Source organism: Tinamus guttatus, unplaced genomic scaffold, assembly GCF_059628265.1.
Source record: "Tinamus guttatus ecotype Peru unplaced genomic scaffold, ASM5962826v1 Tinamus_guttatus_pri_ptg000288l, whole genome shotgun sequence".
Lineage (NCBI taxonomy): Eukaryota > Metazoa > Chordata > Aves > Tinamiformes > Tinamidae > Tinamus > Tinamus guttatus.
In genome coordinates, this window is record NW_028288822.1 from 1,216,077 (window position 1) to 1,240,736 (window position 24,660).

Sequence of the window (24,660 nt, forward strand, 5' to 3'; positions counted from 1 at the left end):
CAGCTGTCTTCTTAGTACTGTAGCCATGCACAAGTAGATGAGGGAGTTGACAGGGAAGACTTGCTGCTACAAAGTCCTGGAGCTCCTGAAGTTTGTGGAAAGAGCAAGAAGGAGGTTTAGAAAGGAAACTTGTGGGCCATTCTGCATGAATGTAGATTTGTCAAAACAAGCATTTCCAATTTTGAGTTTCTGTTTTGTGAAATTAGAAATCTGCCCATTGCCCTGTTCTACTGAAGGAAATGAAAGATCAGTCCCAGGGTTTTGATGGAAGTGTCTGCCCTTCCTGGCGTTGGGCACGGCCACAGCCCCAGGACTGCGCCATGGCTCTCCCTAGCAGCAGTTGTGTGACTCAAATAAATCATTTGACTCCACCTTCCTTTTGAGGCAGAGTGATGGTGCGTATTTACCTTCATCTCTGCAGTCTGAATAAAACTTCCCGAAAATGGGAAGATACGTTCAGCAGGTGAGTGTCCGGGCCCAGGATGTTACCGTTTCAGGGCTTGCTCAGCATTTGCAGGACTGCTGGATTGTCCTGCTCTGCAGCACTGAGAAACTGTAGTTACGTAATTCATTTGATGCCAAGCATAGTTGGAAATCCACTCAGCTGCAGGAGAACCAACTCAGCTGTTCATTTCAGATTAGCTTTAAAGTTATTCCTAAAAGACAGGGACTGTGGGCTTTCACTTCTTGTTTAGAATGGTCCATTGCAAAGGGTGAGCCCTGCCTGTTACTTCCTACATTGCAGTCCCTAGAGCATAAGCACGGAGCGGAGGGAATGTGCAGTACTCAGTGGGAATCAGCTTCAGGCAGCTCTTCTCTGACAGGCTTCAGGGTCTATGCTCAGCTGCTCAGGAAGCACGAGCTCCGTTTCGTGTCCGGCCCAGCGCTCCCACTGGCGCTCGTGTCTGTAGCTCTACACAAGGAAATGGCCATGGGCTGGCCTGGAGTGCTCCAGTGCTGCAGCTCTTTCCCTTTCTTCACTCCAAAATTCATTGCCAGCAATAAAATAACCTTCCTGTACTCAACGCCAGGAAGAAACATTTTTTGGTGCTTCAGCTTTTTGTTGTTGGTCATTTGGCCTAGATGTAAACATGGAATAAAACTGGTGTCCTTCTCCCTCCAAGAGACACACTGTTTTATTCAGTTATATCTGAAACATTCAATACTCAGTTTTGAAGTAATGAACATCAAATTCTCCCAAATGAGAAATTTAGAAAGAAATCATTAATCACAAATTACTTATAAATTTCTGCAGAACCTGTTTCAATTTAGGAGGATATTAAGTGTGAAGGGGAATGAAGTATGAAGGGAATAGTGACTGTAACTGGAAATACCTCTGCAACTTGATGGTTTACTTCAGGATTAGATTGGAGGTGAACGATTGCCTTGAAGGGAAGTGAAAAGCAAGAAAAAGCCTTGCAACCACCTTCTCTAGGAACTCATACAGATATATTATAGACATAATGTATAACAGGCTCCCCTCCTGTTTGTCCTGGCCAGAGCATGAGGAGCTGGGAAACAAGAGCAAACCCTTGTGCAGGCTGCACTTTGGGAACTGCCGGCCCGTGTGGTTGGGTTGCCGGGAAGTATTTGTTCCCGAATGTCTTTCTTCTGATATAGACAGTATGTGAAGCACTGGAAGTCCTCATCTTGTATGCTCCCGGTGCTTAGATAGTCCTCGGAGGGGAGGCAATGCCCAAGGATTGGACTGTTGTCCTGAAAATCCTGCAGGCAGGTATGGTTAATTGTGTAAGCAAGCCCCTTGTCTTTAAATTTGGGGTTTTCCTGTTACTGCTGTAGCAAATAGAGCAGAGGAGCTGCTGCTTGGCTGCTGATCAGATGAAACGCAGGAAGGAGACATGGCTGTCCGGTTATTTAGCAGCTGGCTTGGGTAATTTAGGACTTCTAACAATGCCCTGTGGAGATACAGAAGCACAGTTGTGTTTTTTGAGCAGTAGCAGCAAGATTCGGAAGGAGCAGAACCACTAACGGCTTCATTCAAGGTGCTCCCATTTCCCTCCAGTAACGCAAGGAGCGATGGAGCAATGTGAAGGTGGTTGCAGGGCTGCATGACAGGGCAGTCAGGTCACCTTCATGGTTTATCATGTCTCGGCTGAGATTTTTATGCTGAAAATTTACCCCAGAACTCTTTCATCCATTTTATGATGTTTTGGGAGCTTTTAATTGTGTAAGATCGCTCATATCTAACAGATAGTGGAGTATTTTCTTCACCTGTTGATACATCTCCCATCAGTTATGTCACCTTCCAGACCTTATCCAAATGTGGATAAGGACATGTCCTGAGTAATTTACAATGAAAATCCTCTTGGCTAGTATTTTTAGAACATTGTATTTGCTATACAGAATGTAAGTTTCTTCTTTGCTATTGAAAAATGCAATTAATACTATAAAAGAAAGAGCAAGCTCATTTGTAGAGAGAATAAAGAAGTTAAGACAGAGTTAATCTGAGGAAGCAAAGAATGATATTTACTCAGAGTCATGAGAACGATCAGTCGGACTCTCTCATTTCAGAAACTCTGTGACAAACATGGTCTCTGGGAAGGAATTATTTTGTATTTTGAAAGCAATTTTATTCCCCCTATCCCGAGGCAGCCCTTTGAGCTGGTGTTAGGATATCGCAGTGCCAGAGCAACTACTTTTTAGATGAAATGTGAGATGCAGTTCCTCACCGCATATTCCGATGTTCGGGTGCAGATGCCATTTGCATGGCAGCTCAGCCTCTTCCCGCATTCCTGGGGAGTTTTGCCTGGCTGCCTTCAGCTTCTCACGTTCATCTAGCTTTGCTAAAGCAGCCACTTCCCGTAGCAGCGTGATGGGCGAGTGCCTTTGCCAGTAACAAACAGGCTGTTGCGCCCTTGCCGGCCCGTGGCTCCTGGAGCGCAGTGCAGCGGGCTGAGAGCCCGGGCTGCATTGCTCACATGACGAAGCAGAGGTGCTTGTGTCCCCCATGCTTGATTTTTCAGGTGGCCTTTGAGTTAAAAGCAAATGATCTTTATTGTTCATAACTATGAGGGTACATTTAGTTTTATTTCTGCCATCAGTTTAAATGTCTTCCCTCTCACTGCTTACATGTTTGGAGCACAACTGCTACTGGCTTATTTACCATCAGCATTTGGGTGACTTTGCTTTGCTTCACTGCAGTTTGAATTGAAGTTATCCCAAAGTTGAGCAATTTGCCTCCGTTCCATCCCTTTTGGCGGATCTGTAACACTGTCTGCAAGACACAGGCTGCAACGTGCACCTCTTGCGGCCTCCTCCGCCTCCCTCCTGCAGGCAGCACCGGCGCGTGTTACATGGGGCGATGGTGAGGACTGCGCAGCTCAACTTCGACTACTGGACTCCGTAGCCCACTTAGTCTTCTGGTTCAGAGTTATTTAAGAAGTTTGGTTACTTGCTGCCCTTTTCACCTGTCTGCTTGAGTAGTATATGCACTTGAAGTAAATTATTAAGAGACATTCCTCTCCATGGGGAAGTGTTTGGAGACCTAAGTGACAGCTTGTAGAAATCAAAGCGCAGTTAAAAGCATTTAAAATGTATTGCTTTAACAAGCTACTACAAGTTTTAATACATGGCAGTTTTAAAAATCTCTTTCAGGAGGATGGTGGGGAGTCTTGGGGGATTTTATGCTGCATCAACTCAAGTCTTTCCTGAACTCACACGTGAGTTAGACTTGACTTTCTTCCTGCTGCATCTTACTCAGCTGCTTCCAGTTCAGATGTAACAGCCCAATAACTTGTGCTGGAGAGAAAGAGGGCTTCACTGGTAAGTGAAAAAAGAGTACGCTTGTTTTGCACATATATGTCTTAATTTTTTCTTAACATATAAACTTCTACCATGTCCTGTGAAGCCCTGAGAGACCTGGGATATCCAAGTCTTGCACAGTTCATCAGAAATTTAGATTTGCTGTTCACGCGTCAGGCTGTACTGCCAGGAGACTAGCATTTATCGGGAACAGAACTTGAGCAGTTAATGTTAAATCTTTTGACTAATAAGTAGTCTATTCTCAGGGGTAATATCTCCACCTGAAACCTAAACCCTCCCCTCCTTTCCTTTTCTCACTCTTAAGTACCTACTACTTTGTTAGTATTGAAAATCATACTTAAATTTTATAGCAAAAAATAAATTTAGTCTCAAGAACTAAATTATTTGCCGAAGTATGAAAATGCAGGCAGGCCAAGATCTTAAGCTATGAAGAAATCTGCAATTCCTGTGAAAGGAATAAAGTAGCTCTTCCTTGTGGCTCTGGGCTGGCGTCCTTGTCCTGCCAGGGATACGTTCTGGTGGGGCACCCTGGCTTAAAACCACTAAATGGCCCATGCCAGATCCTGGTCCTGCTGCTGCTGCAAGACTTGTTTGTTGCCTGAAGGCTTCCGTTAATGGCAGTATCTGCAAAGGTACCGTGTTTGGAAATGAGCAGCAAACTGAAGCAGACTGATTCTCAGCTGTGGCATTTCCCCGAGTGGTCCAAAGTACAGAAGAATTACGGTTTGAACTTGTTACAACACATCATTCAGTTAAAGATGAGTTCCTTGAAACTTCTTAACTGACAAAATGCATAAATGTGATGTCAGATGTGAGAATGCCAGAAGCTCCCTAACACACAAGTAGTAACATGTTTGGGTTCCTACTGGGGGAAAAAAAGAACTGCAGTATTAATAGATGAGTCATGTAGTGGAGTTTGTCATGAGAAAAGAATGAACAGCTGACTGGGACTGAGAGCAACCAGAGGATGAGACAAACCAGACCCTGGGGCTGTCTGCCTGAGCTGAAAACCGTGTTGTTTCCTACCTGTGCTGTTCTGCACACACAGGGAAGTTGCATGAATTCAGGAAAACAGACAAAGCTTCTTTTAGGAATAGCAATGTAAAAATTAGGTCTCAGGTGGTCAGTTATGGTTCAAGTAGCAGGTTTATATATTTATTGTAAGTATACACAGCCTTGACAATCTATACTGCCATTCAAAAAATAAATTGAAGTATTGTCAATTTGCACATGATCTGTCACTAGTAAGGATCCCATTTACATACATAGTCAACATTTTGCATACTTAAACACTGCTTTATTCCTAACACTCCTACCTCTTCCCCCCCGTCCTGTAGAGATATGTTTAAATATGTAAACAAACTACTCCAAATTTGCAACATTCAGTGACTACCGCCTTCTTCATTAATTAAATTAAACAAGTTCAGCAATTTGTGGCTGGCTATTCTAGCTCTTAACTGCATGTTGTTTAAAATAATTCTTTACCGTGCTGCAGAGACTCCTGTTTTTCATTCTTCTTCTGAACAAGGAGATGAAAAATAGAATTTAATGACTGTATCAGGTTAAGTCATGTAAGCAAAACCATGTTTAGGATCTGTAGATAGTGCTAACAGCCATATTTAGTTGTTTTCACTAAATGTAATTGCAATCATTTGTAAAGCATGATTGCACTTCATATTTCAGCTGCAGAGAAATAATTGTGTTTACACTCCAAATGTTATCTTACGGATTGAAATAAAAATTTGCATTACAAACTGTCTCCACCGTCTCTTTTGAATAGTGCTTCTTCAGGCCTTCCAGTGCCTGAAGTCAATTCTAGGAAATTTTGTGTAATGAAAAAAGTGCAAAGGGCAACATAATGCTCTTCCAGCCAAATAAAGAAAATTCACTGTGAGTAGCAGCTTCCTTGGTGTTTCTTAAGATTCTCCAACTAAGGTGTGCACCTGGACTTCACTTTACAGGGCTCATGGAGAACAGACACTTAAGGTATTACAGGGTGGTAACACAAAAATCAAAGCCTTGTTTTGAGAAAAGTGGTTCATGTTAGAACTGATCTGGGGGAATTAAGTTTTAGACTCTCTTTCCATAGCAGCTAAGCTGGCTGCTTTGATCCAGAGACTGAGTATGTTTGTAAAATAGTTCCAGGTTTTGGGAAGCCAGTGTCAGGTAATCACATCACACGGACAGACTCATTGTGCTTTGCAGACTGCAGGGCTGGGTAAGGCTGTATATGGCTAACAATTCTGTGTCAAAAAATACTTAGGAATAAAGACTCCTGCCAGTTCTCCACCTATTTTCAACTTAAAAGTAGTAAGTTTCAACTTAATCCCCAGAGGAGAACAACCTCACTTAAATATGGAATATCTAAGATGAGGAAGAAGCTGTAGCAGAGGATGGAGTTTAGAACACTGAGATGTTTCATGAAATATTCAATACCTCCAACTTCGGGTGGCTATGAAGATTCTTGTTTGAATATAGAACTCCTGGTTGCATGCTTAGGTTAAGAGCTGTTGTAAAGGAACCAACCAACAACTCCGCACTGAAGTAAGGTCAGCAGCAGTGCCCTCAGCATGAAGCAAAGAGATAGTTGTCTGACACCCAGGTTCCCCAAGGGTAGTACCGTGAGAACCGCACATCCCCTCAGGTCCCTGCCCTACTACCCAGGGAGAAGAAAGTTCATTTTCTCTCCCGCCGTGTCTTAGGAAGTCCTGCTTGTTTCGAGGCAGATGCTTCACCAACACGTCATGGATTCTCAAGCCCCCAGCTTCCTCCTCCAAGGTTTGGAAGCAGGCCCCCAAGGCAGCATCCTTGTTTTACTGTTCAAAGACAGTCTAAAACAAGGGGAGAGGCGTTTCCATACTGAGTCAGCTCCTGCCCAAAAAGGGAGCAAGAAAAAAAGGCAGCTGCAGTATGCTGCTGCAGAGCCAGCTCCCTTGTCAGCGTTCACTCAAGACTTACAGGCAGCCCTGCAAGGAAGATTTCTTGTCTGCTTCTATCTTTACCAGCCAAATGAAGTTCAGATGAAATCCAGGGCTTGATCTTTAAAAGACAGTATACTAAGAGATGTGGAAAAGCAACCGAGTCAATTTTCCAACTTAGCTGCTAGGAGCTGTTTTAGTGAAGCAAATCAGTTTAAAATCATTTTCTTGAATAATGAATGCTCAAGAATAAAAAGCAGATTATCTCTGCTTCTTAAATGAAAAAAGAAACATCTTATAGATAAAAAGTAGCAACAGTTTAGTTCTAAAACAGCACAATTATCTGAACTTAGAAACTGCCTTCATAAAACCCTTCTAAAATATAACTGCATTATGTTCTCCAAGATGGCATATTGCTTGATTTTTTTGCTTTAGGGGATGGCAGAAACATTTTCAAACAGGTAAGAAAGGTGTCTGGCCTTCAACATAAACATTAGAAAGTGTTAACACATGATAGCTGTTTATATTAAAAAAATTATATAGCATACTGTTGATACCCTAGCAAAACCTGTAACTTTGTACTCCCAAATACTCATTCTCTTGGCCACAGTGTAATCTTTTTCTTGTTCAGACTGACAAGCAGAATTTAACCTTCAACTTGTGCACAGTTACTAATTAGTTGAGAATTGTAGATGTGGGTCACATTCATCCTTTGCAGGAGGGCCTATTAACATAAAATGTGATACTGACTCTCTAACAGTTTTGCCTTGGCCTGTGGAATTCTCGACCTCCTCCGTGCAACATCCTCCCAGGGGGCTAAAGCCAGAGCAGGCACACCACCAAAGAGGACTAAGTTCTGCTGCTCATCTTAACCCTCTCTACTCTTAAGCTTGATCTACTGAGCAGCAGAACTTTTGGTCTTATCTCTCATATATATATATATATATGTGTGTGTGTGTGTATATATATATATATATATATATAAATTGTCTCCAGTGTCTGTAATATTTAATGACTAAAAACAAAGGCTAGATTTTTTTCTTACCCAAGACCTTTTTTCCAGTAAGTGAGTTCTTCCCCTGCCCTGTATCAGGGAGAAAACCTACAGGACTTAAAATATCGGCATCTTAAGACATTTAAATGTTAAGATAGTAATCATTACACTATTGCAGCAAAGCCCTTAGAACACTTGGTATAATGTTAAAGCCTGTTTGAGTGGAGCTTCAGTAGTCACATGCTGCCTTAAACTGAGAACAACTGACAAAACTAGTCATGGAGCTGTTGCCCAAGACTTGCAACTACAGCAGCATTTAAGCTTGAGGTTACAAAATAGCTGCAGCTCCCTTCAAGACCAGCCGGTTGTTCAAGGGATTTAAATATATAAACTCAAGAGCGCCAGACCCCCCCCCCCCCCCAACTGCATCGGGGCAGGGGGAGGGCATGAAAGCCAAGTCACCTCTGGCAGTCACAAGGTGTCTATTTTTTAGCCCTGTAAGTGGGCTAAATTTTTTTAGCAGCTGTAAGTGTGCTCTAAGTTTAGCAGCATGTATAAGTGATGGTTCCTGCTCCTGTGAAGCTAGGGGAGAGCAGCATTTCACATACTGCACTGTAATCCTCTCCCTGCCCAATAACAGGGAGAAGCAGGGCACTGCCCACAATAAAACAACTGCCAAAGACACTTGGTTCACGTACAACAGCAGTAAGCTGTGCCCTAGGAGAAGGGCTACTGGAATGCCAGTTTGGCCAATGCCTTTTCTACTGCATTACCAAAATGGACTTTAAGTCACTTTAAAATGTTATGATGCCACTCATCTCCTTTGGGTAGGCTGGTTTGGCTAATAAACCACTTTCTGTAGTACAGTAGCCTAGCCTTATTCTTGTAATGAGGGTGGCTGGGTTATGTATTGAAGTCGAGAGGAAAAAAGCAACTTCAATTTCTCCATGACTGACCTAAGTATTGAGAATATGTGAGATTAGATTTGGACAAAGTAGACAGAGCCAAAGTGACTCAACTTTCTAATGCACTGTATTTTAGACACCTCCATTAAATCAAGTGAATGACCAAAGCTCATTAATAAGTTATAGAAATTTATCAAATAGATTTCTTATTGTTGGAGCTAATAAAGACTCAGCTTGTGGGCTGCTGTTTAGATCCTTGTTCCAAAAGGATCATGCCAAGTACCACAGCTTAAACAAGCCCTCACTCAGTATTTGTTTCAAGTTTGCAATAAACATCATTTAAGCAACCTTGGAATTAAGTTTTCCAAGAGCCAGGATACTGAAGCAGTTTCTGCTGCTTCTCTTCCTCAGAATAAGATGTGATCAAGATAGACTTCATTCAAAACAAAATGAGCAGTAAGTAATAATATGGGAAGTCAGACATTTTTAAGGGAAACCTATGCAACAGTCCTTGTATATGCTACCACTTCATACTAATATTAGCATCATCCTATCATAAGCACAGTACATTATGTACAGCAATGTCCAATGAGACCACTCACTTAGCTTCAGCAAATGGCAGAGCCATTATGCAAGTACTTTATAACTAAGATTAAATATGATAGTGGTATGGGGATTCTGAAAAAAGTTTAAACTTGTATAATCAACTTATATGAAAAAGACACCATATAGTTCTCATGGTACATCAACAAGATGGACTAGTATGCCAACTAACCTCTATTTTAATATTTAAATTATAACAATACAATAACTAGAAAAGGTCAGTGCTTCAAGTGACAGTTTGCCACTTCAATTCCAATATTTTTCCAAAATAAAGATGCAGTTAGATCTATACTTGAGCATCAGTAGTGCAATACAGTATCCTTTCCTGAATAAAGGAGCTGAGGTTTATCCACAATAAAAGCTTTAAATAAGGTAGATTGTTGCCATTTATATATCAATTCTGTATGTTTGAGATATAAAATATATTGGGAAAGCTTGAACTGACTTATACAATCTACATTTGGCTAAAGCTCCACATAAGCAGCATCAGTGGAAATGAACAGAAGTGTACTTAATATAAAACACTTTCAAAAAACTACTGCAACAACAAATGACAAAGTTGGCTAGGAATAACTGAACATTTGAGGTGTGTACCAGACAAAAGAATGGACCCTGTGGTTCTTGCACTATTTTAATTAAGTGAAAGAAACGTAGGATTTAGTCCACTTCCATTTCTCCAGACGGTTTGGTCTGCTGGGAGTACTCCTTGGCTGGATCTGGCCTGGATTCGGCTCCGCTCTGCCCGTTCACTGGTCCGTTGTGCTCACCATTAGCTTTCGCCTGCCCATTGCTAGGAGCTTCTACCTTTGGCTTGGGCTTGTACACAATAGGGTTACAGAAGCTATCCAGCTCCTAAGTGCATTAGAAATGAGAAAACAAGTGAGTTAATGTGATGACTGTCACTAAATGAACCCAGACTTCCTCAAGTTTGCTGCATCTTCATAACCACCTTAACTGTAACTTCTAAAGATTACACTTAGATTCTATCAAAACCAGACACTTAAAAAGCAAACTTCCACTAGCTAAAAAGCTAGCACTTTATTAACAGCCTATGGGAACCTGTGTTCTAGTATGCCTGCTGCTTTCATTCAGGATGCTTAAAGAGATATTCAAAGCTCATGCTTTGTTACTGCAGAGGTAGTCAAGAGCTAGGAATGAGTATGAGCAATAATGCTCCTCCCTCTCCATGGTTCTTCCATAACTGTTCAAAAACACGATCAGAAAGCTACATATAAAAGTAATGGTTTTACCTTGGATTTTGCCAACATTTCTGCCACTTTGACGACTGGATCCTGAGTTAAGCTTAGTTTATTTTGGGCATTCATTTTGCTGTTCAACCAATTCATAGCTTCACTAATGTATTTTTCAACTTTTTCCATCTCAGAAGGGTCTAGGTGATCATATTTTTCATCCTATGGACAAAGATGTGTATAAAAAGTATATGCCTCTCACCTATTTAAGAACTTCATAGGCAGAGTAACACTGCTCCAGTCCACTAGAAATAAATGCTTTAACAAGTGAAGAATGACTGTAGGACACAGACATGGAGGATTATTTTTTTACAAATATTTTAAAAAATTGATCTTCAGAACATATTGCAAAAACACAAGTTGATACTGAAGTTGCAAAAAGGCACCTGAGATTCTCAGCATCTCTAACTTCAATATATCTTGTAAATTATAGAAATAATGGTAACAGCCATCAGTTGAAATATCTGTCACAATTTCTAGTGGTACCAGTCAGTGGAAAAACAAAAATAAAACAACGTCTCCCCGCCCCCCCCCGCAATGGCTATATGATTCATGTATTTTGAGCAAGGAGCCTTCTCGGCTAGCACTTCAGACAATTTAAGAAGTTGGCAGGAACCTGTGACCAACACTGTAGGAGTAACAAACTGTTAGAAAACCAGTGTTTTCTAAACCCACAGCCAGCCTCGCACCTTGCCCGCAAAGTAGTTTGTTCCCCGAATAATTTGTTTCTACCTTATTTTTATATGCTTCTACTGCTTTCATGAGGAGCTGAATCTTCTTTCCCAGTTCATTTAAAGCTTTTGGTCTCTCTTCGTGTTCCATATATCTTTCCTGAATAGGTTGTCCAAATTTCTGCAAACATAACCACAATAAAGTAAAAGCTTCTGTTAAAGGCTAAAAAGTGCATTAAGTACTGTATCATAAAACTGAATATTTGGTTTAACTGTAGAATACCATTGCAAGTTTACAGACAGCTGCTGTCAAAACATTTCAGCTATGTAATTTCCTCATAATGTTTTTAAAAAAAATCAGCATGAATAAGACCTGAGGGACTGTGCAGGTGGTGGGGAAGAACCCACACACTGCAGTCTCTATCAGAATGGAGTATTATAAAAAGTTCTCATAGCAATTAGTTCAAGTTCTATTATTTGTAGCTATTGAGTCTTCACTTAATTTGAGAGTTTTGAGTTTTCAGGTTAGAAGTCAGCGTTAAAATAGACTGTATTCTTAACTCTAAATTATATGCTCATTGCCTAACTGAAAAACATCCACAAACAACCTGGACTTTCCTACCCAGTAAATTTACTAAACCTGCATGTGCCTATGAACACAGGCATCTTTTACATTAACTAGTGTGTAGGTATACATGCGTACTCATATACCTGTGTGAACATACACAGACACATGTGTTTCATATAAAAAAAACTTAAAGCCTTACTCTTAACTCCTGAAGCTTATCCATATACACTTGTTTTGGCTGGTCTTCTCCATCTTCATAAAGCCAGTTTTCTGTATCTTCCAACATCAAGGTCAGTTTATTTGAATCCTATGAAGGAAGTTAGGAAAAGAACAAGATAAATAAGATCCCCCCCAAACCAAACAAAAAAACCAAAACACCAAAACGAAAAACGTCAAAACATAAAGCCAACCCAAAAATCACAGAAAACTTCTAGTGAAGAAAAGGGCTGTTGAATTCATCAGTTAAAGACCGAAATGCTGTCATGAATTAACAGTTACAGAATCATACAAGAAGCACTTCAGCTTTACTGATCTGATTTGCAAGTGAAGTTAATAGGAATTATGTAACTTCAGTATTGATTTTATATGAAAGGAGATGCATCTTCTAACGCCTGCATGTTTTCTTTACATGCAAAGCTCTGTTGATTAAAAACTCCTGTAGCATAGCTGGAGGAAAGGGAAGCGGACAGAAATTTGCATAACAAGGATTTATGTGCTGAAGTTAAGTTTCTCTTAACTGGACTCTGTCACCTGTATGTAAAGTCTTGATCTTTAGTTATTGGCAAACACTGATCCTTGTCTATCCTCTTTACTTAAAGAAATAGGTTGTTTAGAACCTGGGATGAAACATCTGCCTTGCGCTCCAAGTTTATACTGGAAGGGCATCTGTCTTGCATTGCTGAATTAGTGCAGCATTACGGAGAACATCAGTCCTGCTTTTCTACTTCAACCACAGAACAGTATTTCTTTATCCAAAATCCCTCCTTACAGACCTTGGCATATTTGTGTCCTTAATGCCTTAAACTTCACCTCTGCAAAATGAATCAACTTCATATATTCAGGCATGTCTAAGGAACTCCTTAGAGTCTCCATATATCCCACAATCAAATTTAAGTTAAAATTTTTCCAACAATTGAAGCAGATATGTCTTACTTCTTCAGTGATGAATTTCTCAAAAACTCCACACAGCTTGTCTCTGAAGTCATATACATATTCTTCCACAGCATTCTTAGCATCATTTCTTTCCTTCTCGAGCTTGTCTTGCATCATCATCTTCCCCTGTGGAGGAGAAAAGCTTAGTTTAAGCTAAAAAACATATAGAGAGTCAAGCTGAAGCATTATTCTTCTCAAATTGTACCACACATTCACAGGAGACTGTTAGTTTACTCTCAGTGATAGTAACTGCACCTTTACATTACTTTTGTCTTCTCCACAAGGAGGGACAGAGAAGGTGCAGGGGTTAAGGTGCAGATCCAGTAAATGGATCTGGTATCGACTGCGAATTGATGACCACAGACAGAAAACTAGAAGTGTCTTGACTCTGGTTTAGAAGTTGCTAATAATTTTGCTGTTCTACAGATTTTTTTTCCCCTCTTTTATTCTTCACATTGTTTCCCAGAGCTTATATTGGCAGAAGCTTAAGAATGACAAACATGATACCTGCAAGGTTCAGGCAGTATCTATTTAAGAAACTCTGGGAGCCAAATATTCTCAGTGAAGCAGTTAACTTTGCCCAAGCAAAGGAGACAAACAAAAAGCAACAACAAACACAAAAGTGATAACAGACAAAACCTTGCAGTTTTTTCTATTGAGTAATAAGATAGGTTAATGGTTGCACATACTTTTGGACCATTACTTACAGTGTCATTCATTTGTCATCTGCTTATACTACATACCTCATTTTCTATGTAGCAATTGATAAGATCTTGTCCTAGTTGTCTGTAGAGGCTAGCCTGTATAGGTAGGTCAATACTTTTGACTTTTGCTTTAGCTTTAGGCTGGTTTAGATGATCTTGCTTGTCTCCAGAAGCAGTCTGTAAAATGATTTACAGTTATAACAAATATTCTATAGCAGTATTACTACATTTATGCTCCAAGGATGACAAATTACATTAATAAAGCAGCTACAAATGCATCGGATTTAAATGCACCACAGTTATACAATTGCTATTTGAAATCACTATTACATTAAACCATTACATTGAACCAAACCAGGGATATTTGTTTAAACATAACCTGAAGAGCTGTCAGTAAAACTCGTTCAAGTTATATTATACACTCTTGCATGTTTCCTTCCATAGTGTTTCCTCCACTTCCTTAAATTCCATCTCCACTACAAAAATATGTTAAATAAAGGAAACTTGCTTCAGTGACTTCACCATGTACTGCATTGGAAATGAAAGCACTAAGACAAGATTTCCAAGATAGCTATTGTAGTGGTCCTCCAAATATGGTCCTATGTATTGCAATTGATAAGGTTAACAGAAAGAATTTGAAAAACACCAAGCAAAAAAGTTCAGGTGAAACTTTTCCTTATCAATACAGAATACTAACTTTTGTTTCCGTTCCTGTGTTTTCATTTTCTTCGTCTGCTTGGCTCTGTTGTTCAGCCTGACTTTTCTGAATACCTTCATCTTGATCAATCTGCATTTTATCCTAGAATAGAGTTACACAATTGAATGCATAGCTTTGCTGTAGTATTTCTATGACAGATGACATTATATATGAACAATTTAATCTTTGAAAGGTTGTGATCCACCATGTTTAGGCAGTTATTTCAACATAGTACCACATTGATATCCTTCTCAGTTTAAGTGAATCATTCTGCCTGTCCCCCTTAAAATAATGAGAATCTCCTCTGTTTCTATAACAGAATACCAAGCCTAGTGAATACTCTTTTCAATTTAATTTAGAAATAAATACATCTAAAATGCATGTAAAGTACATTCTAGCAACACAACACTGACACAGGCTAAAACCCACAAGTTATCTATGGAACAGCCAGAACTACAATCTCACACTGCCTCTCTCAAGTTTTAGTTTGTCATCTTATGCAGAAATAGTTTAATTACCACATGCATCTGCATATGCCCACAAAATGAGTTCTGTAGTAGGTTGTCACTGTACATGACCAATTGTCTTCCCCTCGCACCCCAAATTTAAAATGTGTTTTACTTTTGATCAGTAGGTCACCTATTCTAAATCTGTGGGCCTTAGTGGCATCTCTGTATTTATCATAGTCACTTGATTTGTTTTAAATAATAGTTTGTCTTTTAATAGTTTGTCTTTGCACAAACCTTTCGTAACACAACATGGGACTGAGTCTCAAATTTTCAAGGTGACTAACATTAGACATCCAGATTAACCAGCACATCTGTAGTGAGCTGCAGCTAAAGCTTGAAATGTCAACAATTACTTTCATTAACAAGAAATTAAGATTCCTAGATTTACACATTACATATACACATTAAATAGTTCACTCTAGTTTCTGGGAAACAAGGAATCACATATTTAAGCGTTTAACTCCAGCACTGGCTCATATGCTGCAGCTATTAAGGTTTGGCATGCCAATTGATTCAGCAAGCCTTTAACCATGAAGGTTAAAAAGTGAGAGTTCCTTTTGCCAAATTGTGTCATTTGAGGTCAGGGAAAATCCTCATTTATCATTCTTACTGTTCACACAGAAAAGGAACAACTGGAAGGAAGAGTTTTCTACAAGAAAACAAGAGATGAGGGTAAAAAATATTCACCACAAACCTCCTCCTCAGAGTCGAGGGTATCATCCTCAATAATCAAAGATAATTGCTGACATGCACCATTGTAAAACAAAAGATTTATTAGGACAAACAAAAGTACTACAAACAAGCAAAAAGCCTGAGGATTGAAGCAGTTTCTCTTGTACTCATACTAAGCACAGCACACTACTAGTCCTAGGAAGCTCTGCATGGAGTACCGATTAAACAAAGCATCAGCCATGTCCCTATCATTTCATTTATACACAAATATCAAATGCAAAACACTTGATACACTAATTTTTGATATTTAAAGTACAATTGACCCTTGAAAGTTTGTCCCTGAAAACAACTGAAAATTTAAGGAGCCTGCTTATATCATGTAATGCTAGTTGCACAGCCCCTTATTCCAGCTTCTGCACTATATTCAACTGAAACAACAAGAGCTGCAAAGGACAGGGTTTAAGCAGTGCAGGAAAAATGCATTTCTCTTCTGCACAAATACAAAACTATATTTTGCTTTTTATCCAGAGTTACTCAACAACAAACACTCCCTCCCCACCTTCTGCAGCCTCTTACGCGCGCTGCTCCGATGAGCAGTTTGCAGTCTTGGCACAAGGTGAGTGGCAAGCAGCATCTTGCCACTTTATTTCTTCCTCTATGCTTTCTTCTCACCCTTGTGAGCTGCAAGGTACCTAAAGCCCAAAGCTTCAGAAGAGCACAAACAAGAAGGGCTCCTTCAGGGCACCCCTCTAAGCTGCAAGCTGCTCCTGCTGCCGAGTCCTCAGCTCGGCAATGTGACTGCTGCATGGGGCCACTCAGCCACTTACTCTGAGGAGGTAACGAACACAGGGAGCTGACCCACCCTGCTCCAGAACAGAGGAGCAGATGGACAGGCTACTCTGAGCTGACACCACCATCTACAGCATTTATGTAGCAGCTAGCCAATGCACTCAGGAAATACAAAATGCTGCCTTTTTTTTTTTTTTTTTTTTTGACAAAGTTGGTACATATTTATTTCCAGCATCTCCCCCACTAGCCTTACAAGCCGGCTTCTAAGAATTACTAGTACTGAAGTACCTAAGTGAAAGACTTAATGAAGAAGTCTTCCCATGTGTAGCAACAGATAATTCACCCCCTCTTCCACTCAAAACTCGCTCCGAAAACCAATGAATCTCAGTACATTCCCATTACATAGCTAAGATCACTCTGCTATTCTTCACAAGTCTGTGCTAATTCTTATAATCCTTTGGTTTTTACACTTTTGCTCGTACAACCACATCATCAGTACTTTAATAATAAATACTGACAGAAAGGAATGTATTACATAACCAAAGTAGTAATTCAAGGGTGGAGGGGAGCGGTATTTTTGAAAAGCTTTACCCTATGATTTAATCTCCAATTATTGTCTCGCCAGAATTACAAGGAGTGAGATATTTACAAGTTTACATACCAGCTCATCATCTCTGCCTTGGTTCTTACTTGATGATTCAGTGTCCATAGGTGTGTCGTTGTGATCTCCATCTATGTTCTGCCTCTCTATTACTGAGGCACTGGCCACACTAAAGAGACCATGGATGTTGACACGCACTTTAACCTTTACTTTGGAATTGTCACCATCATGTTGGGGAACAACGTTTTGAATAGTGAAACGCCCTTAAAAAAAATTTAAGAGATGGTTAAACTGTAGCTCAAAAAAGGCAAGAGAAAACTGAGCTTTACATTACTTTTTCCTACCCCTCCCCAGAAATGTATTAAATTAAATTAAATAGTAATTTAAGTTACCTCTATTTGGAAGCTTTCTGCTTGAATATACACTGTACATTTAGTTGCCAGTTCCACAATGTAAGCTGCAGCTAGAAAAATTAAAACCTATTTTCCCAATTATTATTAATTTATATTGCCTAGGATGCTTTGCTTTCTATAGTTGAAAACAGAGATATTGTGCTCTTATCTCTTGCAACAAAAAACTCCTACTACTTCACTGAGTTCTAAAACACAGACCAAAACACCTATGTATGTTGTCAGTATCCTGCATATCTGGAGATTAATAGGAAGACCAATACTGGTCTAGACAGATAATTATTTTTATCCTATTTCTCTAAAATGCCAAATAGGCCTGTGCTTTAAATCCTCATTCATTTTAGAGGCTGAAGCAACCACACAAAGCACTAAGCTTTGTACCTGCTTTCTTAAAACATTCAGAAACAGCAAAATAGATACTGCCTTCATTCTGCAGCTTTTCTAGAAGCTATTGCAAGATTACATTAACATTGTTTTCTCACTGTATTTAACAGTGGAGATTTTAGAAAGGTTTGCCACAAAGAACTTGGAATCTTCTGTGACCTAGGAAGGACAGTGATAGAGAGTTCTTCTAAAGGTTTTTATTTTCCATTTCCCACAAACACATTGTTTATGAAAGTTAAGCTTGGCTTTTTATTTGTATTTTTTTGTTTTTACCTATTCTAGAATCAGGATAAGGCACTTCATGAGGATGGGAATAGTAAGCTTCCAGATCAAAAGGTTCTTTCTTGTGAAAAGTAATTACTTTTGAGAATGGAGCAGCATGGTTCTTACTGAAGACTTCACATTCCCTGAAGTAGGAAACATGGAATAACATTAAATCACTGAACATAACTTAATGGATAATCAAAAACCTAATTACGTTGATGAACATCAGCCATGTTAACAAGTAGGTAAATATTTTCAGCTTTCTGACAGGAGTTCCATGTCAAAGAATTGTAGGTCTCAAAGGTGGACCATGCATTTTATGCCACACTTCCTAAAAATTAAGCTCTCACTGAAGTGCTTTAAATATACACCCAGTAACAAAGCAGTAAATCAAGAGGTGTGATACAAAAGAAAACTGTTCAAGCAGATAAACAGAATTTACAGGTATCTACAAACATATCTTTTACTAGACTCCATACAGCTTACCCTGTTCCTTCTTCATAAGATGATTTCCATCTTAATGTTATTGAATAAGGAACAACATCTGTGATGGAAAATTCACGTACTTTAAAAGCTGGGGAAAGAATTGCACACTGGAAAATAAAGATCAGAATTTGATTACATTCATGTAGTGAAATAAAAAAAAGTAAATGCAATAGAGTGCAGACTAGTTATTAATGCAGGTCACACTGAGGTCCTGCTTATCACAGAATTTTTAAACAGAAATTTCCTATCATTAATAAGCAGCCATTCAACTTATCTGAGCTGAATGACTTGCCTAATTTAAGGTAACAGATGCTGCTTTGCTAGCAATTGTCAGTAGAAACAAAAACAAAGCTTCCAAACCCTTAAACAGTAGTATGGGTTATCAATTTGAGCAAGTCTATTCTGCTAGCATCATTCAGCACCAAGTTACCAAACGTAATTTCTTATATGGTCACTGTGACAAAGTGTTCAAAGAGAAAGTAAGACCTTACACCTGGTTTCAGCTGTAGCACCTTTTGCTTTTTTCTTAGTTATCAAAAGCATATCATGTTAAAACAATAGCAAAGTTGAATTTTAATAAGCATACCTGCAAGGCACAGCCTCTTGCAACAGCTTCATCAGCATTTAGTGTGGTGCTGATTTCTTTACAAAAAAAGTTAGAGATTTGTTCCTTGACCGCTGGGATTCTAGTGGCCCCACCTACTATTTCTATACCATAGATATCTTCACGCTGAAGTTCTAGAAGAAACAGTACAGGGTGCTAGGTTATCATCAAGATAGCAAAAAGCTGTCTTTGTGCAACCAAGACAAGATTGCGATCCCTTATTATCTAGGCACTATGACAGGCAATGAATAAAAATCAATGGCCCTAAAGAACTTTAAAAGGAGAAAAGTAGTAACATACTCAAAAAAAATCTCTGTCCCTTCTGCAAGGCTACAGAGTTTTCTAGTTGCCTAATTGCAGAAGTGCAGAAGCCAAACATCCAAACAGTGGTTACTTCACAACAGCTGTTCCTCAAAATGCATTTTCCATGTGCACCCCCTCTCTGCTGTGCATAAGCCTAAGTGGTATAATAGAGTTCTCATATAGCTGCCCTGTACCACAGGACAAAACTTCGTCCCTCCCAAACAAGAATCAAATGATCTGGGATGTCATCTCATTGTTTGCTCAATTTAGTTTTGCCTGCCAATACAGGAAAAACAAAACCTACATTAAAAACTCATGGAAAGTGCTACCCTGTTCTAGCAGGGTAGCTTTAATTATTCATTCAGGACACACGTGCATAAAGTGATCTCTAACTACTATTAGCCCTGGCATCGTTTTGCTGTGGTAGTTCCTGTGGAAGTTAGTACTTTCACTTCTTACATTACATATCTAGAAAACTGACGTAAGAATTTTTTCCTTTTTAAGCTCAAGAAGCTTGAAATCAAGGGTAAGCCATTTCTTATCCTTATGAAGGCCTACCTTTTCCTCCTAATTTAGGAAAGAAGTTTAAAAAGTTACTTGCACATGCTTCAAGTATCTTATTTCAAGTATCTATTGCCAAATTCTCAGATCAGTGAGGACAGGTATATATCACATATGGAACAAGCTGGCCAGACATAGGCAAAATGCTATGGCAAGAAATGATAGTTTTGCTATCATTTCTTAAGAAAAGAGAGAAGCTTTCAGAGAGCCAACCTTTTCCATTGCAGAGGGTGAAGGAGAGTCAGTAAACCAGGGTTGCTTAGTGGTTTGTGCACTGAAGGAGGTAGAAATGCAATCATGCATACATGACAAGCAGATGAATGGAACTTACATTTAACTTTTCAGTACTTAGCTTTGCAATTCTAATAAATACAAAAATATATTAAAAGATAATCATTAGGGGGATCTAGGATAACTATTACCAGTTACTTTCTTGAGCCAAAAGAGATAGTTATATTAACTCCTACTTACTAGCTTGATCCATGGCTGCTCTTAGAGGAGGTTCCACTCTGGACAGAAGAGCAGCACACAATTGTTCAAACTGAGCTCTGCAAAAATGTGAGAAAAAATAAAGGTGGTCTCAGATCACAAGCCAGCTTGAGACCACACGCGAGTTCACATCAGGACAAGCAATACAGTACCTGTTCATCTTACTAGATACATCAAGGTCATTCATGAAGCACTCAATATTAAGTGGAAGGTCAGAAGCATTTGCACTCATAAGCTTCTTTAGTTTTTCACATTCCTGATACAGTCGCAGCAGTGCTCGGGGATTCTCTTTTACATTCAGTTTGTATTTTGTCCTGAATTCTTCAGAGAAGTAGTCTACCAAAGCCTCATCAAAATTCCTACCACCTAAGAAAGGATCAAAGGTAGTTGCCAAGACCTACACAAAAGTAAGGAAAGAAAAAAAAAGTCATTAAACAGTGTTACAGATCTAGGGATAGCTTTCCTACCGAGCTCACCTAATAGCAAAACCCTTAGCCCTCTCCCCTACCATACATACACATTAACCATGTTACTTCCTAAACCATGCCACGGCCCCTAGACAATTTCCCAGCTCACTAAAGCAGCTGCAGACTGATAATTACAAAACTAGCTCGCAAAGATTACAAGATAATTAGCAAATAAAAAGATCTACTTCAGTGAGGTAGCAGGGCACAAACACCATGCATATGCTTAGCTGTCAACCACTTTTCAGAACAGTTTGGTATATTTCATTTCTGCTCTTCATATAAAAAGTTTTGCCAAGAATACCAGAAGTTTTTGGTATACAGCATTACCAGGATATTTGCTACAGGTATTTTCTAGTTAAAAAAAAGTCATTTCTCAAAAGCTTTATATAATTCATTAAAATTTTAATATAAAGTTTTCAGGTACAGCTCAAAGTTACCTTTAGTTTTCCCTTGTTAAAAGCACAGATTGAAACCTGATATGCAGAATGTCCCATATCTACAAAGACCACATTTCTTGGCCTTTCTTCCAAGGCAGGCAGATCTTGCTTGTATATGCCATAGGCTAGTGCAACTGGAGAAAAAAACACACAGGGATGTTACTGATGTGAACTAAGGTGAAGCTGTATACAAATGTAAAATATGGTAAAAGCAGTACAAAAAGAACAATGCTGCTTATATTTGTTCTTTCTACATAACTCTTCTCCTCTGCTTAAACAGCACACAGGAGGGCAAGCAGCTGTGTTTTAACTAAATCAGGCAGTAGGATAAGTTGAACTACTACACATCCAGTCATACTAAATTACAATTAACATTTTAAACATTCCATATAATCCAAAATCTCTTTTCAAAAGAACGCATGTGCAGCACTCATGATGTACCTCCTAAGTGCTAACATGGATTAAGTGAGAATTTAGAACAGGTGCATACCCCAGATGGGTCAGCATTCAGGCATTCTCAAACTAGCTCAGGCTTTTGCAGTATAGCACAGAGCCAGCAGCTTCACCCTGGAAGCGAATGTTCATGTGGAAGCACACTCTAGTTAACTAGCTCTCATCCTTTCATGGTGTCTAATAAGCAGAGAGCATCACATCACTAGCAGAGTTAGTTTGTTTCCCGATCCCAAACTGGATTGGGCAGTACCAGCTGGGGCAGCTTTATCAAGCTTCTGGTTGTGCAATGCTGGTATGTCATCAGCCTAGCAGACTCAGTGGCCTGAACCAGGGGAAAAGACAGCCCCCAAACATATTTATACATGCTGCTGGCTATTTTTGTGCATGCAGCCCTTTTACCTGCTGTCGTTTCATTCATCAGTCTGAGACAATTTAATCCTGCAATCTGTGCAGCTGCCATTACAGACCTTCTCTCAGCATCAGTGAAGAAACTGGGTACCTGTTTAAAAAGAGTCATTATACAGGATATTATAATACATGAACTTGAATTCAGGCAAATCAGATGTACCCATTAAACAATCTTCTACCACAAGTTACTAGCCTCAGAATAATAAGGCAGTCCAAATACAGCAGCTAAATAATTCATTTTTATGCATGTTTTAATTACATTTCAAAGCAACAAAATTGTTACCAAAAGTCCACACAAGTATTTTAAGCTAAATTTATGAACCAAAAAGCTTTGTTCCTTAGATTCTTCCAGTGGAATTTTGATCTTAAAAGTCCAGATCTTAGAATATTAGTCCAAACTATTTTAAAAGGTTTCTAAACAGATCTATATGTGTTTCTAAAAACATGTATTTACTAAAAATAGATCAAAAAGGTAGTACTTTGAACATTTTAAGTCCTTTCTAATGTGGGCAGTTCAGATTCTTAAAAAAATAGTATGGCTCTCAGTCACAAGGCTTAGGCTACTGTGAATCTACACTAAAACCCGACAGTATTCAACTTCTGTATAAAAGAATTTAACATACATTTGGAAAGCCTCTCTGAAAATGAAAATAGTACATTCACATATAGGCCAGTTCCCATTTGTGACAGGTTAGTTATCTAGTATTGAGTCAGCCAGTTTGGATCAGTTTGACAAGTATTTTGATCAGCTGGATAGGTATTTCCTGTTCAAAAACCACAGATTTAAGAATTTCATTTTCTGACATGATCACAGAAATATCAGTTGAAAAAAAGACATAACAGCCTACTTATTTTAGCAAATCAGTTCTAAATAGCTAGGTAGTTGAACAATTGTGTGTTGCAATGTAGATTTGCAGTATATTACAACTTACTGAAATGACACAGTCTGCCACTGGCTTCTTCAAAGCACTTTCTGAAGTCTCTTTGAGCTTGGCCAGCAACATTCCTGTTATCTGTTCAATTGCAAATGGTCTCTCTTCATCTAGGTATCTTACCTGAAATATAGAGCAGCAACTCTTAGTAAGTTATCTCAGCTTTTCTCTGTACCAATGGATGCAATTTGCATGGACAAACATTTATTCCTCCATCAATGGACAAGTGGACTTTGCTAAGGCTTCTAATTGAAGTTGAAAAGCTATCAAATCAAGAGGTCATCTGAAGGCTGCAGATTCTGGTTTTCACATTCCCCTCCCCCTGGAAGTACCATAACAAGTCAAAGACCCTTTCAGAGATGTACCACCTCATCTCTAAGATGTGTTGCCTCGACTACTCTGTAATTTTGACATATGAAACCTATTTTTAACATCAGCCTGTGGAGACACAACTAATGAACGCTATGAATTCATACTACTTTAAACTCAATTCCATTTGGTTGAACATCTACTTGTAGGAAACCCTGACAGTTCAGTTATTCCTAGAATTATTCAAAATCTTAAACTTTTTAAAATTAAAAAGCTAGGACCATGTTCTGCCTGACACAAGCTAAAAATCCAAGCTCTGGAACAAGCGCAATGAACAGTTGTTTCCCTCAAGGGTCACTCAGGCACATAAGGTGGAACAGAGACAAATGAGGCAACTCCAGCAGCTCTGTCCTGCCAGGAAACACATCTGTATCTGTGAGTTGGAGTGTGTCATATGAGGTTACACATCCTGAATTCCTGTCTTGACTGGGGTCTTTCTAGCAGTCCCAAACACTGCTGGGCAGGGAACCCCAGAAAAAAGTAACTATGGCTATGTTTACGCTGGCAGTTAATAAGGCACAACACCAATATGTCTACAAAGTAAAAGAAGTCTCCTTCATGTACTCTGAAGCCCTTGGCAAGGCAACCCAGAGTGCAGTAAGTGGGGAAGATGGGTGTTGGCTTCCAAAGTGCACTGTCTCCAAATTACAGTGTTAATGCTAGACACACACAGAGTCAGAAATCAGGAAGTCTGTGTTTTAGCAATTTCAAGCCATTTACTTTAGAAACAAATTAAGGATAAATAACCTGCTCAGATTAAAAAATCAGAACATTATCTATTTTTCCTGAAGCTTAGTGTCTACATTCCCTTAAGAGCTAAAACTCCACCAAGACTAATAGTCATGAATCATGCACAATAATTAAAACTATTTCCAAGTAATCTGGTAAAAATATAAGAACCTACACTAGGTACAGAAAGCTAATAAATTGATATGAAAGCTCAAATGACATCTCAAAGCTAAAAAAAAAAAGTACACTACTTGAGACTTGAGTAGACATTACTACAGGAGAAAAGAATGCTAATTTTTAGATGAAACTTCATCTTACAGTAAATTTTACTTAAGGTAAACGTAAACCATACTTAACCTTTTTTTAAACTTTGAGCTAAACTCACCTTTACTCCTACAGAGCCATTTGGCATCTTCTGAAGCTCATAGGGAAGTTTGACCCTTTCAGCTTGTATGTAAGGATCTTCAAATGCTCTTCCATGCAGTTTTTTGAAGCCATGCAATGTATTTTTTACATTTGTGACAATCTGTGGAATACATTTTATTTAG

The 24,660-nt window shown here is 39.1% G+C and overlaps 1 protein-coding gene across 3 annotated transcripts in view; it reads right to left on the reverse strand.

Annotated features, from left to right (window-relative positions):
- The window catches only part of HSPA4L (heat shock protein family A (Hsp70) member 4 like), a 39,148-nt gene that overhangs the window by 9,232 nt on the left and 5,256 nt on the right, over positions 1 to 24,660 (reverse strand). The window contains exons 3-19 of one of the 3 annotated variants that reach the window (XM_088527668.1): positions 24,498 to 24,638; positions 23,015 to 23,137; positions 22,074 to 22,173; positions 21,222 to 21,355; positions 20,470 to 20,714; positions 20,300 to 20,376; positions 18,947 to 19,098; positions 18,361 to 18,467; positions 17,884 to 18,017; positions 16,877 to 17,079; positions 14,246 to 14,347; positions 13,588 to 13,725; positions 12,845 to 12,970; positions 11,892 to 11,999; positions 11,186 to 11,305; positions 10,454 to 10,615; positions 9,904 to 10,055 (exon numbers count right to left, since the gene is read on the reverse strand). In XM_088527668.1, the coding sequence (XP_088383794.1) occupies positions 9,904 to 10,055; positions 10,454 to 10,615; positions 11,186 to 11,305; positions 11,892 to 11,999; positions 12,845 to 12,970; positions 13,588 to 13,725; positions 14,246 to 14,347; positions 16,877 to 17,079; positions 17,884 to 18,017; positions 18,361 to 18,467; positions 18,947 to 19,098; positions 20,300 to 20,376; positions 20,470 to 20,714; positions 21,222 to 21,355; positions 22,074 to 22,173; positions 23,015 to 23,137; positions 24,498 to 24,638 (2,324 nt within the window). Of the gene's footprint in view, positions 1 to 9,082; positions 10,056 to 10,453; positions 10,616 to 11,185; positions 11,306 to 11,891; positions 12,000 to 12,844; positions 12,971 to 13,587; positions 13,726 to 14,245; positions 14,348 to 16,876; positions 17,080 to 17,883; positions 18,018 to 18,360; positions 18,468 to 18,946; positions 19,099 to 20,299; positions 20,377 to 20,469; positions 20,715 to 21,221; positions 21,356 to 22,073; positions 22,174 to 23,014; positions 23,138 to 24,497; positions 24,639 to 24,660 lie in introns of those variants that run through there. The other 2 variants (XM_088527669.1, XM_088527667.1) reach the window with 2 other exon arrangements.